The sequence below is a fragment of the Anopheles merus genome, chromosome X (assembly GCF_017562075.2).
Source record: "Anopheles merus strain MAF chromosome X, AmerM5.1, whole genome shotgun sequence".
Taxonomy (NCBI): Eukaryota; Metazoa; Arthropoda; class Insecta; order Diptera; family Culicidae; genus Anopheles; species Anopheles merus.
The window spans coordinates 5815330-5829515 of NC_054081.1; the positions used below are offsets into that span (position 1 = coordinate 5815330).

Genomic DNA, 14186 nt, shown 5'->3' on the forward strand with positions numbered 1-14186 from the left:
TCGTCTTGGGCGTGATACAATTACAGCAGGCCTCCTAGGAGCCTGCAATGCAGAGTGGTGGATGTAGGGGGTACTCTACGTACCACTCCACATGCACCAGGTGTTTTGCTAGATCGTTTCTGTCGGTAGCGCCGCTCTCTCGCTCTGTTTTCGCCACCGCGTGTGCCACCCTTTCGCTCGTTCGCAACCGTAGCAGGCAACCGTGCATGTTGCGACGCTTGCCGTTGACCTAGAGTGTGTGCGTGTGTGTGTGTGTCGCTCACACTCCGTTCTCTACCGGGTTGGAGGGTTTTGAATCCAAAACCGTGTACCGGTTTCTCGCTTGGCGTGTGTTTTTTGTTGCCTGTATTGAGCATTCTAGTAGCCGTTGCCGTTGGTAGTGGTGCGCCTAATAGTAACAATGAAGCTATGAGGTAAGTAAATAGAAGGCACAACAAGGCACAAAACCTCTCCCCCCCCCCCCGCTTGATCATCGGAGTATGGGTACCGAATGGGTGACCGAGTCGAAACCGAACCCCGATCGCTCGGAACTGGAGCGGGGCAGCGTCTGAGCGGAATACGTCCCCGACAAGAAGGAAAGGGGAGATCGTGCAAACCGATCCTTTGCAAACAGGCCACCCTGCCCTTTCTCCTCACCGCCTCCCTCTCACTCTCTCCCTCTCACGCGGGTCTTTGCTCTTGGGGAGGGGGAGGTGGTCCTCCCCCTTCGTATAAAAAGCATTCGGCAGGGCCTAATTGCGCTCAGTAACTGATTTTGTGTGCGACCCGAACGCACGGTCGAGTTTTGCGCCCCTGGTTAGTGTTCGGTTGTTCGCGGTGTGCGGTGGCCATTTTCGCTTAAAATTTCTTCCTCCAAACAATAAAACGAAACCAGTGCTTTGTGTTGGTGTTTTGTGAGCGCGCGCGTGTGTGTGTGCGCAACTGTGTGACGTGCGCTTGTGTCTCGGTGTGTGTGTGTGTTTGTGTGTAGTGACGCCATCACACGTAGCAGCGCGTTCTGCGAGCTGAACGAACTACCTCATCAAGCCATCATCATCTGTCAAACTGCCTGGCACGTGCCTGACGCCCCAAAACTCATCATCCAAACACCTTAGTAGCGTACCAAAATGATTGGATTGAAGTTGGTAGGTGTTTTTTTCCTCTCTCTCTCTCTATTCTATTGCTCCTGAAGTCTTTTATTCTGAGCTGAGTGGATATTCAAGGTGTTGCGATTCTGTGCGTCCATCTGAGGACTGAGCTGCAAGGTGAACAATCCAAACAGTTGCCACAAAAAAAAAAAAACAGGCAAGCCCTGCCCCCAACACTGTCAGACTGTCCAAAAGCCTGCTGACGTTGATGGCGTATCGATGCCACGTCGCGTACGTTGACACCGTTTGGACATAGAGTGTAGTTGTATCGGCGAGAAAAGAACAGGCTGAACCACCACCACCACCTATCAACCACCGACTCTGAAGTCTCCACAGCTCTAGCAGCAGCAGCAGCAGCAGCAGCCACTGGGTTTGCGCAACCTTGAACAGTGCACAAAACCAGGCCTAGTCGGGCGCTAACGACTTTCACTTTTCAAGAATGCGAACACCGTTGCGGTACCAGCGCGATCCTAAGCCCGTCATTAATGCCCCGTACCGGCCCTAGCAGGCGGGCTCCAGCGCAGCTCTGGGTGACGGTGTGGATGGATTAGAATGGGCCTTTTTCGTTTCGTTCGTGTGCCGTTTTCGGTCCCGGTGCCGCGTCCTGCCAGCAGCCCGTTCAAGGCTGCTGGGGTCGTCCGGTTCAGCACGCCCAGCCCAGTAATTCCGCCCATTGCCCACTCGGGAGTTGCCTTGCCGGAGCGAATTCGGAAGGGCTTTTCTGCCCCCGAGATGTGGGATGTTCTTGACGTCCAGCAGTGTCCTGTTGACGCAGGCTCTGCTAGACGGGCTTGGCTAGCGAAAGCTTATGTCTACACAACCGCTTAGGGAGATCGTAAGGCAGCGCCTGCTCTCCTCCCCCCAGAACGGGCTCGCTCGGGTTTAGCAAAGGCAGCCGAAAGCCAATTTCCGGACGCTTCATGCGTGTCCACAAACACACAGACACACCGGGCTAAGCTGTAGAACACTGATGCGATTAGCTCTAGTGTGTTCCCGTGACGTTTCCGTGCTTTTGCTGGCGGAAATCGAATTTATCATCTTCGCCGTCGCCGCTCGCCCATACATCCGGCTCTTTGGTGGACCAAAATGAAAATTAAAAAAAACGAACTCCAGAACAGACGTGCTGGAGAGTGCAAGGACGCGCAAGTGACCGAGCAGAGTGCACGCTAATAGTAATTGACAGTTTCAACCGATTGCGCTGGCCGCCAGGGCGCAACTGGGAAGGGTTTTTGGGGGGGGCAGACCGGACGCTGGGATGGGATACAGCGCCGTTATCGATTCGCTGATGGGTTGCAGGAACCATGCAGTGGTTCTACCGCTGCCGGCAAGCGACGAAAAAAAAAAAGAGAACCAGGACGATGTTAAAGTCACAAACCGGAATGAGATATCGATCGGGTTGGTACTGCTGGGCTGGAAGGGGGTTCCATTACCACACACACACACACAACTTTTTTTCTTTGCCCTCCTTCGCTCTCTGAACACTATTCCCGGGACCTGGGGAATGTTGAAACACTATTTCTGCAAGGTTGTTGTCGCTGTTGACGTTGCTGCTGCTGTTGCTATAACTAGCTGCGGGATTTGGTTGCTCCCTGCAGTGCAGAACGAAACGAATATGCCGGGTAATCGATACTCGGGTGCGCTTCATTCCAACTTCATTCCCTGGAGGTCCCGAGAAGGGAGCCCGGCTGCATGCAGCATCCCAGCAACCGAGTGTACAGGAGCGTGTGGTCTGCCGAGCTGCAAAACAATGCATCCTAGACACCGGCGGGGAGGGAACTGAAAGTAGAAAGGGGGAACAAACGAGGCGACAAGCAATGTATACTACCAGCTCAGTGCCTTTCCCCCTAGGAGGAGGCATCAACCTGCGCTGACTCGCCGGATATCGGCAACGGTGTACGGGAAACAATTGGCCCAGGCTCCAAAAAAAAAGCACAGAAACAACCGGATGTAGCCTGACAGGGACGTCAATAAATAATGATTTTCGTTCGTACCTGCCGGAGGGGCTTTCCCGGGGACGAAACCGACGCAAATCCCGTGAGAACTCCAAATGCTGTGCAAAACGTGCGGAATTAGTTCGATGGTTGCCTGCATTCGGTGGTAGATGTTGGTAGAGCCAGCTGGGCGCTGGCCCAACCATCACCATCACTACCTTGGCAAAGCTAACCTTTCCGCGGGAGTGTTAGTGCGGCGAATGTTCCCTCACTGGGAATGTCCCCTGAGGGTGGAGGACCTATTTATAACAAGAGTGTCGCAAAGTGCATCCGCTCAAATGAAGTCGTTTCGCGTGGACCCTGAGAGGAAAGATTCAACATTCTTGAGCTTCCTAAAAAAAAAAAAAGCAGAACTTCCATAGGTTTCCCATGCCCCACTCTGAGGGCAGCTCGTAAAACGTACTATAAAACGAGGGCGGGAATGGATTGGATGGGCAATAAAAGACAATGTGGTGGAAAAAGAGTTTTGGCGCAGATTTTGCACGCGTCTTGCCATCGCAGCTCCCAGCTGGCGTGATTTACCGGTGCGATTCCCAAGGAACTGGGTCGTCGGTGAGTTTTTTTGTTTGTTTGCCCGTGTTAGATCTTGGCTAGCACTACGAACTACGACTGCATCTGGAATGGTTTCGTGGTCGTAAAGTTTGCCAAGCGCTCGTAAACGCCGGCGATATTGATTTTGCAGTAACTGCCGACCGAACGCCAGGAGTTTGCGATGACTTCCAACACGGTGTGAGGACTTCAGCGCGCGGGCCTGTGGAGTTGCTCGTGGAGTTGATGGAGCCGACGGGCAACTCCGATCACGACTTGGTTATTGGGAAAGTTGGCGCTTCGCACGCGCCTTTACCTTTAGCCCATGGCGTAGGTCTGCTGCAGATGAGCTGGAGTGTTGGGTGGGCATGGCGAAGAGGAATCCTTTTCTCTACCTACTGCAGAGAAGGAAGTTTTGCTACGAAACTTGAGCGCAGAAACAAAACCAAAAAAACGTGATCAAGTTTACCAGGCGGCATCAGGAGCACGTTGCCGCACATGAAGCTGAAATTAAGTTGCCGAAAGCCACGGAACCTGTAGCATCGCTACATGCCTCCCTCCCGGTTAGGTACATGCGAGCAGTACATCTTGGTTGGCGAGATGTAACCAGCTCTATTTGATCGTTTTCGATTTGTTTGGACACACTTGTAAAACGTCAACATCAAATTCTTTGGCCAAACGTCGCAGATTCGAATGTCTGGATGTTGCCCCCGTCGCCTTGGAGCACTCAGCAGAATCAGATGATACTTACGGGCTATTTTTATGAACATTAACTGCCTCCATCTACATTTGGCGAGGGTAAAGACTTTGGCACGTGCACCGGGCTAGTCCAGAAGCAGAAAGCGTGAGTTCCGTACCGGCCGGAAATTGCTGCGCCTGTGAACCAGCGGTGAACTCGTGGCACGTACAAGACTCTCTTTGCGAAGTAAATAATATCCAGCATAGATAAGATACATCACACAACATCACACACGCACTGGCAAGCGCACGTACCAGGAAAACCCCTAACATCCAAACAGCTAAATTGTGTCTCCTGGCACACAGGCGCTTCCGCCCCGAACGTATACGTCGTTGGTATGGTCCTTGGGTTGTTTATTTCGGTGCGAGGGAGCGGAGGGGCGGAACGTAGGGGACGCTGTGTTTGCACGGGGCCAAAGCCAAAAGCCGGGAAAGCCGTCGGACGCTGGCGAAAGTGTAAACACACTGCCAGGCGGCGGTGTTACGGCGGTGGCTCAGTAAAATCATATTAATTCTACCAGAACATTACGGTCGTTGAGTGCCTCACGTGGGTCGGAAGTTTTACACTCGACTCGGTCCCAAGTACCCAACGGAGATGGAAGAGGATGGCGGAACTTTGTGCCTGAAAGACCCCCCCCCTATCCATACTACCTGCGCTGTTGCTACTACATTCTGTTTTGATTACTACTTTTCCCATGGCCCCATGGCCACTCGAGTGAGTTTTGAGTTTTAAAGGCACTGCCTGCCTCATACAGCAGCAGCAGCAGTAGCAGTAGTTTGCGAGCGGAAAGTTTGCTCCCCTCGTGCTCCGCACATCGAGTGCTGGCTTTCTTGCTGATGATCTGCTACGGTTGTGAAGTACTTTTATGTTGTGTTGTGTGTTATTAGATTGTTCCTTACGGTTCGTGTTCGGCCGTGCGGGCCTTCGCCGGTGCAGCAACGGAAGGAGTGCCGGCAACTCGACAACACACACACGAGTGGGGGTTTTGTGCAGTGTACGCATACGATGCATGTTCCCTCACTTCGTGCGGTGGCACATGGATGGATTAAAGGAGATATTGTTCATTCTGCCGTCCGGAGCGCTGCTGAATATTTCAGGCGTAATTAATTCTGCTCTCACCCCCGGAGTCTCGTGGGATCCTCTGGCATGCCTGACTGCATAACAATTTCTACCCAGGTGGACGGGGTGGACGATGCATAATAACAGCAAAATTGATGGACAATCATGTTTGCAAACATGTCCGGGTGCGTATCTTTCCCCTCCTTCGCCCCAAGAAGCGTGGCCAGCACGCTCGGCTACACAAATCGTTAAGTCGTTGGGTTCTCCAAATCAATCCGTTATCATCTTCACAACCAGGCAGACTGAAACCAACATGTGTGTGTGTGTGTGTGTGTGTGTGTGTGTGTGTGTGTGTGTGTGTGTGTGTTTATGCTGATAATATTGATGCAGCTCAGTGCTCCTCTTCAGAAAAAGCCACAGGAAATGGACCAGCTAGTGGGATGGAGGGATTTGTAATTTAAATCGACTAAACTAAACCACCTTTGCCGTACGTTGTTGTCGTTGTCTCACCCAAAAACTTCCACCTCTACCTCTACAGCTCACCGTCGCCGCCTGCTTGGCGGGTGTGATCCTCGCGCAGGACTACCAGGAGTTCCGGCAGGCCCCACTCCGCATCGGCACCAAGGCGGAGGAGCCGAAACCAACGCCGGTTCCGATATTGAAGCAGATCAACAGGTAAGCGAAGGAAGCGCCTTTAGGAACGGAAGCGTCGACGAGAAGTCGCCGCTTACTAACCCTTCCGCAGGTGTGTGCGAGTGTGTGTGAGGCCGCAGTAGCTAGGCTGTAGTTCGAGCTGTCTGTAGGAATAGCAGCATGCAAAGCTCTGCGTGCTGTGCGAGCTAGATTTTTGAACTCCCTTTTGTCGCTAAGCCGCACTCACACATACACACACACACTCGCCAGCCGAGTCATCGTGCTAACAACAACCACAAACACTTGCTTGCGGAGCGGGAACTGCTTTCAACTGCACACGCGAACAGAATTTTGGGCAGCCTCTGTACTGTATTCTTGTGTTTCTCTGTCTCTTTCTCTCTCTCTCTCTTTTTATCTCTCTTTTTTTCTCACTGTATTGCGGCTGCGGATGCGGATATCGAAACGGCCTCGATCTGCTTAACTCACTTGCCACACTCACTGTTGTGACCTTTTGGGCAATTGAAACACACTAACACAAACAATATGCACACAAAACCACTGCTTCCCAACAATTTGTTTGCACCATTCTTCGCACTGGCACTAATTGGCCTGCCCTTCTCCGTCTTTCCCGGTTGTTGCTTGGTCGGTTGACGATTTGCTCTGCTCTGTCATCTCCATGTGATCGTTGATATTCTGACATTCGTTGCACTGCTTGCGTGACGTTTCCCCTTTTTCCCTTGGCGCACAAAAAACAAATAAACCTCCAAATTCGCAATGACAGCGACAGAAGCGGTTACTATCGGAAGCGCTGCTTTGCCGCAGTGCGAAACCTCTGCAAGCTGCGCTCGGGCGACAAAACGCACTCGAAGTTTAACCCGACCGGGGCGGCCCGACCGTTGGAGCCGGCGCCGGTCGGCAATGGTATTGCCGAGGGGCAGCAGCGCCCGGGCGGCACCGGTTATGGCCGGCCGGCACCAAAAGCGTACCCCAAACCGTACCGAGCGCGCTAGAGCAGGTGGTACGCGCCGGTTATGGCGTAACCTTCTGTTGTTGCTCTGCCTCCCCGAAACGCAGCAACGCGTGCAAGTGCCATAGACTTATGGGCGAGCGTAGACTGAGCGGGACGTTGTTTGGTGCGAAAACGGCCTATGGAACTATCTTTTTAAATACCAGAAGATAGAAATAACGCTTGTGTGCTAGTGCCCCTTTACTTCAAGCTTTTTGTTACTTATTTGTTATTTGTTAATTTTAATTCGTGCCATCCTGTGTCATGACCATGTGACATGTTTGTGCAGATTAGCGCGCACAACATACACAACGACAAGAAGTTGCTTTTATATAGTTTGTTTCAATTCAGGCTAGGGGGTCTTCCATACATTACGTAACGACTCTTTGTTCTCACAAACATTTGCTGTACCTTTAACAAATAAAAATAAGATATAAATGAACCCATTGTCAAACATTCTCTTCTCTTCTGTGCTTTAAATTACCGAGCTATTAGCAGAATGCCTGGTTAGGCCTCTCAGCCGCAGTCTCTCACTGCCAGAATAGTAACCAATCAAGTAATTAATCAAGTCAACTTGAAAGATTTTATTTCCTTGGTACACTGCGATTCCTAAAGCATGACGTGCATACAAGCATGTCTTAATTTTGGGATGTCAAAATATGCCATGACGTCATAACGCAAGAGTTCAGAAATCAAAACCTCTGAGAACCATTTTCTAATATTTTATTAATATTTTTGGATCGATTTTCCGCGTTTTTATTCCGCTGTTTTAAGCTCAAGATATTCTTGAAAAGATTTCACAAATTTGCGAAAGACACTAAATCCCGCAGATCCCTGGCAAAAGCACTGCTAGTAACGGAAACGCTTGTTGGACGTTTCCTTCATGTTCAGCGGTTGTGTTGGTGGCAGTATCATCAACCTCATTTTAAAGCATTTTTGTCGTGGATTGCCACACTTTAATAAGCCTCCAATCAGCTCGATAACCAGCAAGCTTCGCCGTAGAAGCAGGCTCGTCGCTTTAACGGCTTGCAGCGAGTTGTAGCTCACACTTTAAAACTGTGCCCGCAAAAGCCCGCAAAAGACAGGTGACAAGCAAATGGAAAACCTCTTGCCAGCCACCACTGAAAGGCAGTCATAAATGGGAAGTGCATAAATCCACTCACCCTATCAGGCAGGTAGCAAACAGGATTACTGGTTTAAATGTGTGCGACACTACACAGTGGGCGTAGCGTTACATCGCCTTTAATTCGTGTAATGGAATTGGTTTTTGGGTCCTCTCCCCGTTCCCGGTTAGGCTAGGATTTGAGAAACCGATCTCCCTAAAGGCAGTGTCCCCCCTCAGTAACTTCCCTACCCATCAACTACGAGCTCTGTGTGTGTGTCGGGGTTTTGGGAAAGAGCACATTTGTTCAGCAGCGTACTTAAGAAAATAAACTCTGATTAAAAGAATGTTAGCAGCACATTCCGGCACAAACGGCAGTAGCCGCACACTACTCAGTGGAACGCTTTCGGCCGCAACCGTACCGTACGATTTAATCCCCAAAGCTTGATTGTGGTGTGCGGGGTGGAAACGGACGGCTGTGGTGTGTTGACTGCCCTTCCTAGCTTGCTACGCGTACGAGCTGAGCTCCGGTTCGATAGCGCACTTCTAATAGGGGCACTTTGGGGCGATGCCCATCGATGGCTCTCTTCTTTTTTTGTGCTCGTTGTTACTACCCGAGACGGGGATAGATCAGCGCTAGCCAGCTTTCCACTGGCGAATAAATCAGTCAGTCTTCACACACACACACACACACACAGCACAGCCCGGTCCATTTTGGAGCCCATGTTTCCGTGGCCATCAGCCACCAATGTGTCGGCTGTATCGACGAGCGTGCCGGTCCTCGCTCCATACCGGCCCGGGCGCAACTTCATCATCTTTTGCCCTGCCGAGCGCACCAGCATCGGCCAGATATGATACGGCCGTTTGGGGCTGGGGGCTCGAGCGAAACAGAAGCTCAGAGAGCTTAAGCGGCTCACCCGGGGCCGTTTCGCCTGTGCTTGTGGAAGCGTGGAATATGGGTTCGTCGCCTACGACACTCTCCGGCTTGCTTTTCCGCGCTGCTGGAACCTTCTCGGTATTATATATTTGCTTTCGGGGTAGAGGGGAATGTGTGTGTGTGTTTGAGCAGCAGTTGATTTATGTTGGGCACCCCGACACACACACTCACCCCCTCACCCCGGAAAAAAAAACCCAAAAAGGTTTTCAGCCCCAAAAGAAAGTGCTCAGCCTTAGACCTTCTTGCCCATTGTCATCGAGGCGCGGCGACGCTCGTCACTAGAGCGCTCGGACCTAAAGCGAGGGTGGGTGGGCGAGAAAACTAAACGGGGACGGGGACGGGTGGTAGAAAAAAATAGGCGAAAATATTCACAGTCATTTATCCTGATTCCATTTCCGCTTCAGCATAAATGATTCCGGTTGTTACGAAACCGGGCGAGCGCTTAGTGAGGGATGACGGGAATGAGAAACTGTGCGGGGGGGGGGGGGGAGGGGAGTGAAGGAGAGGGGGAAACGTTTCCCGCGCCCGCACACGAGATACTTCGACCGTTTGCTTAGTTTATTGATTGGAAAATCAATATGGCCGTCGGACGGGCTTGTGGCTGGGGCGTGTGTTCTACGGCAAGGTTATGCGGCGATGCTGCGAGCATATCTTTTTTCAGCATGCCCTTCCCTCCCCCAACCCCTGCCCCTTCCAATCATATACCAAACTAGAACCTATGCACACCTACACACATACACAGACATACCGAAACCAGAGGCCGTTTTTGCGTGGGAAGCAAAGCCCAAGATGAATCTAGTGCGATGTGTGTATTTGTGTGTGTGTGTGAGTGTGTGTGAGGGATTCTTTCTGCTCGAGGCGTTGCTTGTGTGTATGTGTGTGTGTGTGTATGTGGTTGTCTGTGTGTGCACGGAAGCTTGCCAGGAAATTTGTTTGTGTTCCCTTCTTTTGTGGTTGATTGTTCAAAGTATTTGCCAACCGTCAGCCTCCGGCCCTCCCTATCCTGCTCTTTTCACCAACCCCCCCCCTCCCCTACCTTCCCTGCACCGAATCATCACCTGGCAGAGAGGGCCGGCAGTTCTCTGTCGAGCGATGGGCAATCTAAATCCTTCGCGAGAGCAAAAATCCATGATGATGATGGTGATGATGTCCATCAAGTGGCTGCGAAGTGACTGCAGCCCCAGGTAGGGGCAGGATGCAAACAGGCCAACGAGGAGAGGGAAGCGTCGAATCATGCGGCGGGAGAGGGGGGAGGTTTATTTTTATCGCCCTGCTTACGAGCGCACTCCGATTCTATCGCTCGCTTCCTTACTCTTTCTCTCTCTCTGGCGGGGAATAGCATTAAAGTTCATCAAACGTGACCAGTGTGTCTCGCTGTGACGCTGTTCCCGTGTAAGTAAAACCATCGATCAACGGCTGTGTGTGTGTGTGTGTGTGTGTGTGTGTGTGTGTGTGTGACCGAGGCGAGTCATCATCCCCTTTATCCCGGTCACTCCAGCAGTCCGAACGGCGCACACAGCGGCGCACGTAGTTACCGCAGGCACTCTGTGTAGGGTCGAATCCGGCTCGAAGGACCAAAAGATGCTTCTGTTGTTTTGTTGTTGTTATTTTGCTTTCCCAGCCGTAGTGTTGTTGCTTTGTAGGATGCGTTTGTTTGCGTTTGCGTTCTGTACCACTCTAAGCCACATTTTCTCTTCTCTCTCTCTATCTCTCTATCTCTCTTTATCTCTCTATACCTATCTCCCCCTCTCTCTCTCTATTTCTATCTCTTTGAACCGTACCTTTGCCCGTGCCATTTGTTTCATCTCCGTCCTTCTTCTCACTACCCCTCTAAATCCCCAAAACACCCCAAGACACAACGAGGACGGTTCGTACACGTACGGTTACGAGGGTGCGGACGGGTCGTTCAAGATCGAGACGAAGCTGGCGACCGGCGAGGTGAAGGGCAAGTACGGGTACGTCGACGAAACCGGCAAGGTGAAGGTGGTCGAGTACGGCGCGAACAAGTACGGCTTCCAGCCGTCCGGCGAGGGCATCACCGTGCCGCCGCCGACGCTCGTCGACGAAACGACCGGCAAGGACGATCTGCTCGAGGACGACGATGGCAACGTGCCGGTAGCGCCGCGCCTGCAGGTATGTGGAAAACGCCGCTACGAACAATGGGGCCGAACTGGGGAGGGAACGAAAAGAGTGACTTCACTCCGAGAAGTGAATCATTTAAAATGGATTAGTAGTATGTACATTTAGTGAAGCAGTTAAAAGATGAATCATGTTTTGAAAAGAAGCAAGAATCATTCTAAATACATACTATTTCGATAACTCTGTTGACTGCTGTTGCACACGTTTCAATACATTTATAAGAAAGGAAAGTAGAAATCGAATCAACAGATAATCTTCTAAAAATGATCTAACTCGTTTGAAAATGAACCGGTTCGATAAGTTGAGTTGTTTATTGTTTTAAAACAATTCAATTGATCGCAATTATTTGACTGAAGTAACACACTTCGGTTTAGTAGCTATGAAAACTTGTAATCTATACAGGGTTAATGGGTTAACTCAGTCAATTTGTGTAAATTGATAACCTATCTGGCCATGAAAAGCTCATTAGCAATGTGATTAAAACGAATCGTGCAGCGATTTATTCCGAAGAGTGAAGAATCGTTTAAAATGACTTATTTTCTGTAAGAACGAGGTACACTTGAAATCATTTTTTGATTATGGTGAATCGTGTTTCACGAATTAAGAATCAAGAATCAAGAATCAAGAATCAAGAATTAAGAATCAAGAATCAAGTATCAAGAATCAAGAATCAAGAATCACGATTCAAGTTTCAAAATTCAAGTTTCTAGTTTCAAGAATCAAGAATCAAGAATCAAGAATCAAGAATCAAGTATCAAGAATCAAGAATCACGATTCAAGTTTCAAAATTCAAGTTTATAGTTTCAAGAATCAAGAATCAAGAATCAAGAATCAAGAATAAAAAATCATGAATCAAGAAACATGAATCATGAATCAAGAATCAAGTATCAAGAATCAAGAATCAAGAATCAAGAATCAAGAATCACGAATCAAGAATCAAGTATCAAGAATCAAGAATCAAGAATCAAGAATCAAGAATCAAGAATCAATAATCAAGATTCAAGTTTCAAAATTCAATTTTCTAGTTTCCAGAATCAAGAATCAAGTATCAAGAATCAAGAATCAAGAGTCAAGAATCAAATATCAAGAATCAAAGAATCAAGAATCAAGAATCAAGTTATCCTCCGTAAATCAACTCAGACGGCTCCCAAGTGACGTAACTTTACACCTCCCAAGCATAACTTTACACCTCCCTATCTTTCACCCCCTCTTCCGTTCCTTTAGAAGCACCGACCCGCCTCGAGGCCCCGCTTCCAGGAGGTGCCGATCCAGCAGCACCAGCCGCAGCAGCACCATCAGCCACAGCGTCACCATCAGCAGCCCCAGCAGCAGCAGCAGCACCACCACCACCAGCAGCAGCAGCAGCAGCCCCAGCCCCAGTACTACGACTACGATGAGCAGCCGGCAGCCCCTCTGCCCCAGCCCAAGTACCAGCCCGCCCCGCAGTACGTGCAGCGCTCCCACTTTGGCAGTGCGGCCGCCGCGGCCCCCTCGGTCGGTCCGGCACCGCCCCGCCCAGCCCAGATCCCGAACGCCGTCCCGGTGGACGTAGTGTACGCGCCGAAGCAGCTGCCCGCCCGCCCCGACACCGAGTACCGCAACGTCGGGCCGCAAACCTTCCCGGGCGCTGCACCCGCCCCCGAGCCGAAGATCCGCTACTCCCAGCCGGCGTTCCCGCAGGCTGCCCCCGCCAAATCTGCCAACGTAATAATGCTCCCCCAGTGAGCGGGGCACACCCCCTCTCCCGAACACTGACCTCACCCACTGCCATGCACTTACCGGCTTCTTTTTTCCCCCTTTTTTCCATCCCACCCTCACGCACACTACCGTAGCCCGTGCCACTGCAGCCTGCCTTCCCGCAGCCCCGACCCCAGCCGGCCGTCTATCAACCGCGTCCTGCCCAGGGACGCAGCACGAGCGTGCTCGACCAGCTGGCGAAGGACTACGCCCTGCCGCAGGGTGGCGCTGCCCCGCTGCACGACATCACCTTCGGCTACTACTGAGTGTGAACGATCTCCGAGGGGGGGGGGGGGCGTCTTGTCACTTCCCCCCCCCCATTCCAAAACCAGCCAACACAACACCTTCATCCGACCACAGGCCAACCAAACACATTCGCCGCCCTTCACCTGCCTTAAATCGCTTGGCACCGCTCGGCACTGTCCCGCCGCGAATCCACGGCAAAAAAAAACCCCCCGAATGCACCCGCGTTCTGTGTGAAGAACTGATGTCACCGTAGATGTTAAGGTGAAAAATAAAGAAATTGGTCTTACAAAATACATGGCTGTGCTGTGTGCTGCGGAGCGTACTGCATCCGAAGCGTGCGCCACCATTTGCCGCGCGTTACACAGTGTAACGCAATTTTGTCCGGCGTGAAATATGGCACAGCGTGAGCCACAGCGCTCCCAGAGAGGTAAATTTAAATCAATTTAAGGTGAAGAAAAGTGGTTCGTTGTTTTTTCTCCGGACGGGGGGTTTTTCTGTTTTGTTTTGTTTGCTCCTTGTCCATTTTCTTCGGCCGGATCGGGCGCGCTGAGGGAAGAAAGCCTCGAAAAAGCAGTCCACAACACAATGACGCAGCACCACGGCCGAAAACAATTTTCCACCCTTGGGTGGGCGGCACCGGCACCGGCAAAATGGTGATTACGTGGTGTAATGCGCTGGTAATAAAGTTTTCCGTCACCGGGAACCTGGGAGCATCTTTGCCAGGAAGAGGGCACCGTGCTAACGTTATTTATTGTTTTTATCTCGCACATGTTTTTTTTGGAGGGGGAGGTGGTGAGAGAGACACAATGGGGGAGCGTAGGCGTGCGTTGCACATGCGAACGAAACGACAGATGGGTTTTGCCGACGCCCGGATCAAAGCGAACACGGCTGCTGTGCTGAGGCAAAAGCGAAGCACGAACAAACCAAACACAAAAAAACGGG

At 51.1% G+C, this 14186-nt stretch overlaps 1 protein-coding gene across 1 annotated transcript; it reads left to right on the forward strand.

Annotated features, from left to right (window-relative positions):
• The first annotated feature begins 726 nt into the window (after positions 1-726).
• Positions 727-13537, forward strand: LOC121596708 (DNA translocase FtsK-like). The gene is made up of 5 exons (XM_041921898.1): positions 727-1124; positions 5983-6119; positions 10976-11255; positions 12486-12965; positions 13094-13537. Exons 1-5 carry the CDS (start codon positions 1107-1109, stop codon positions 13262-13264), a joined length of 1086 nt encoding a protein of 361 aa, XP_041777832.1. The 5' UTR covers positions 727-1106; the 3' UTR covers positions 13265-13537.
• The last annotated feature ends 649 nt before the right edge of the window (positions 13538-14186 follow it).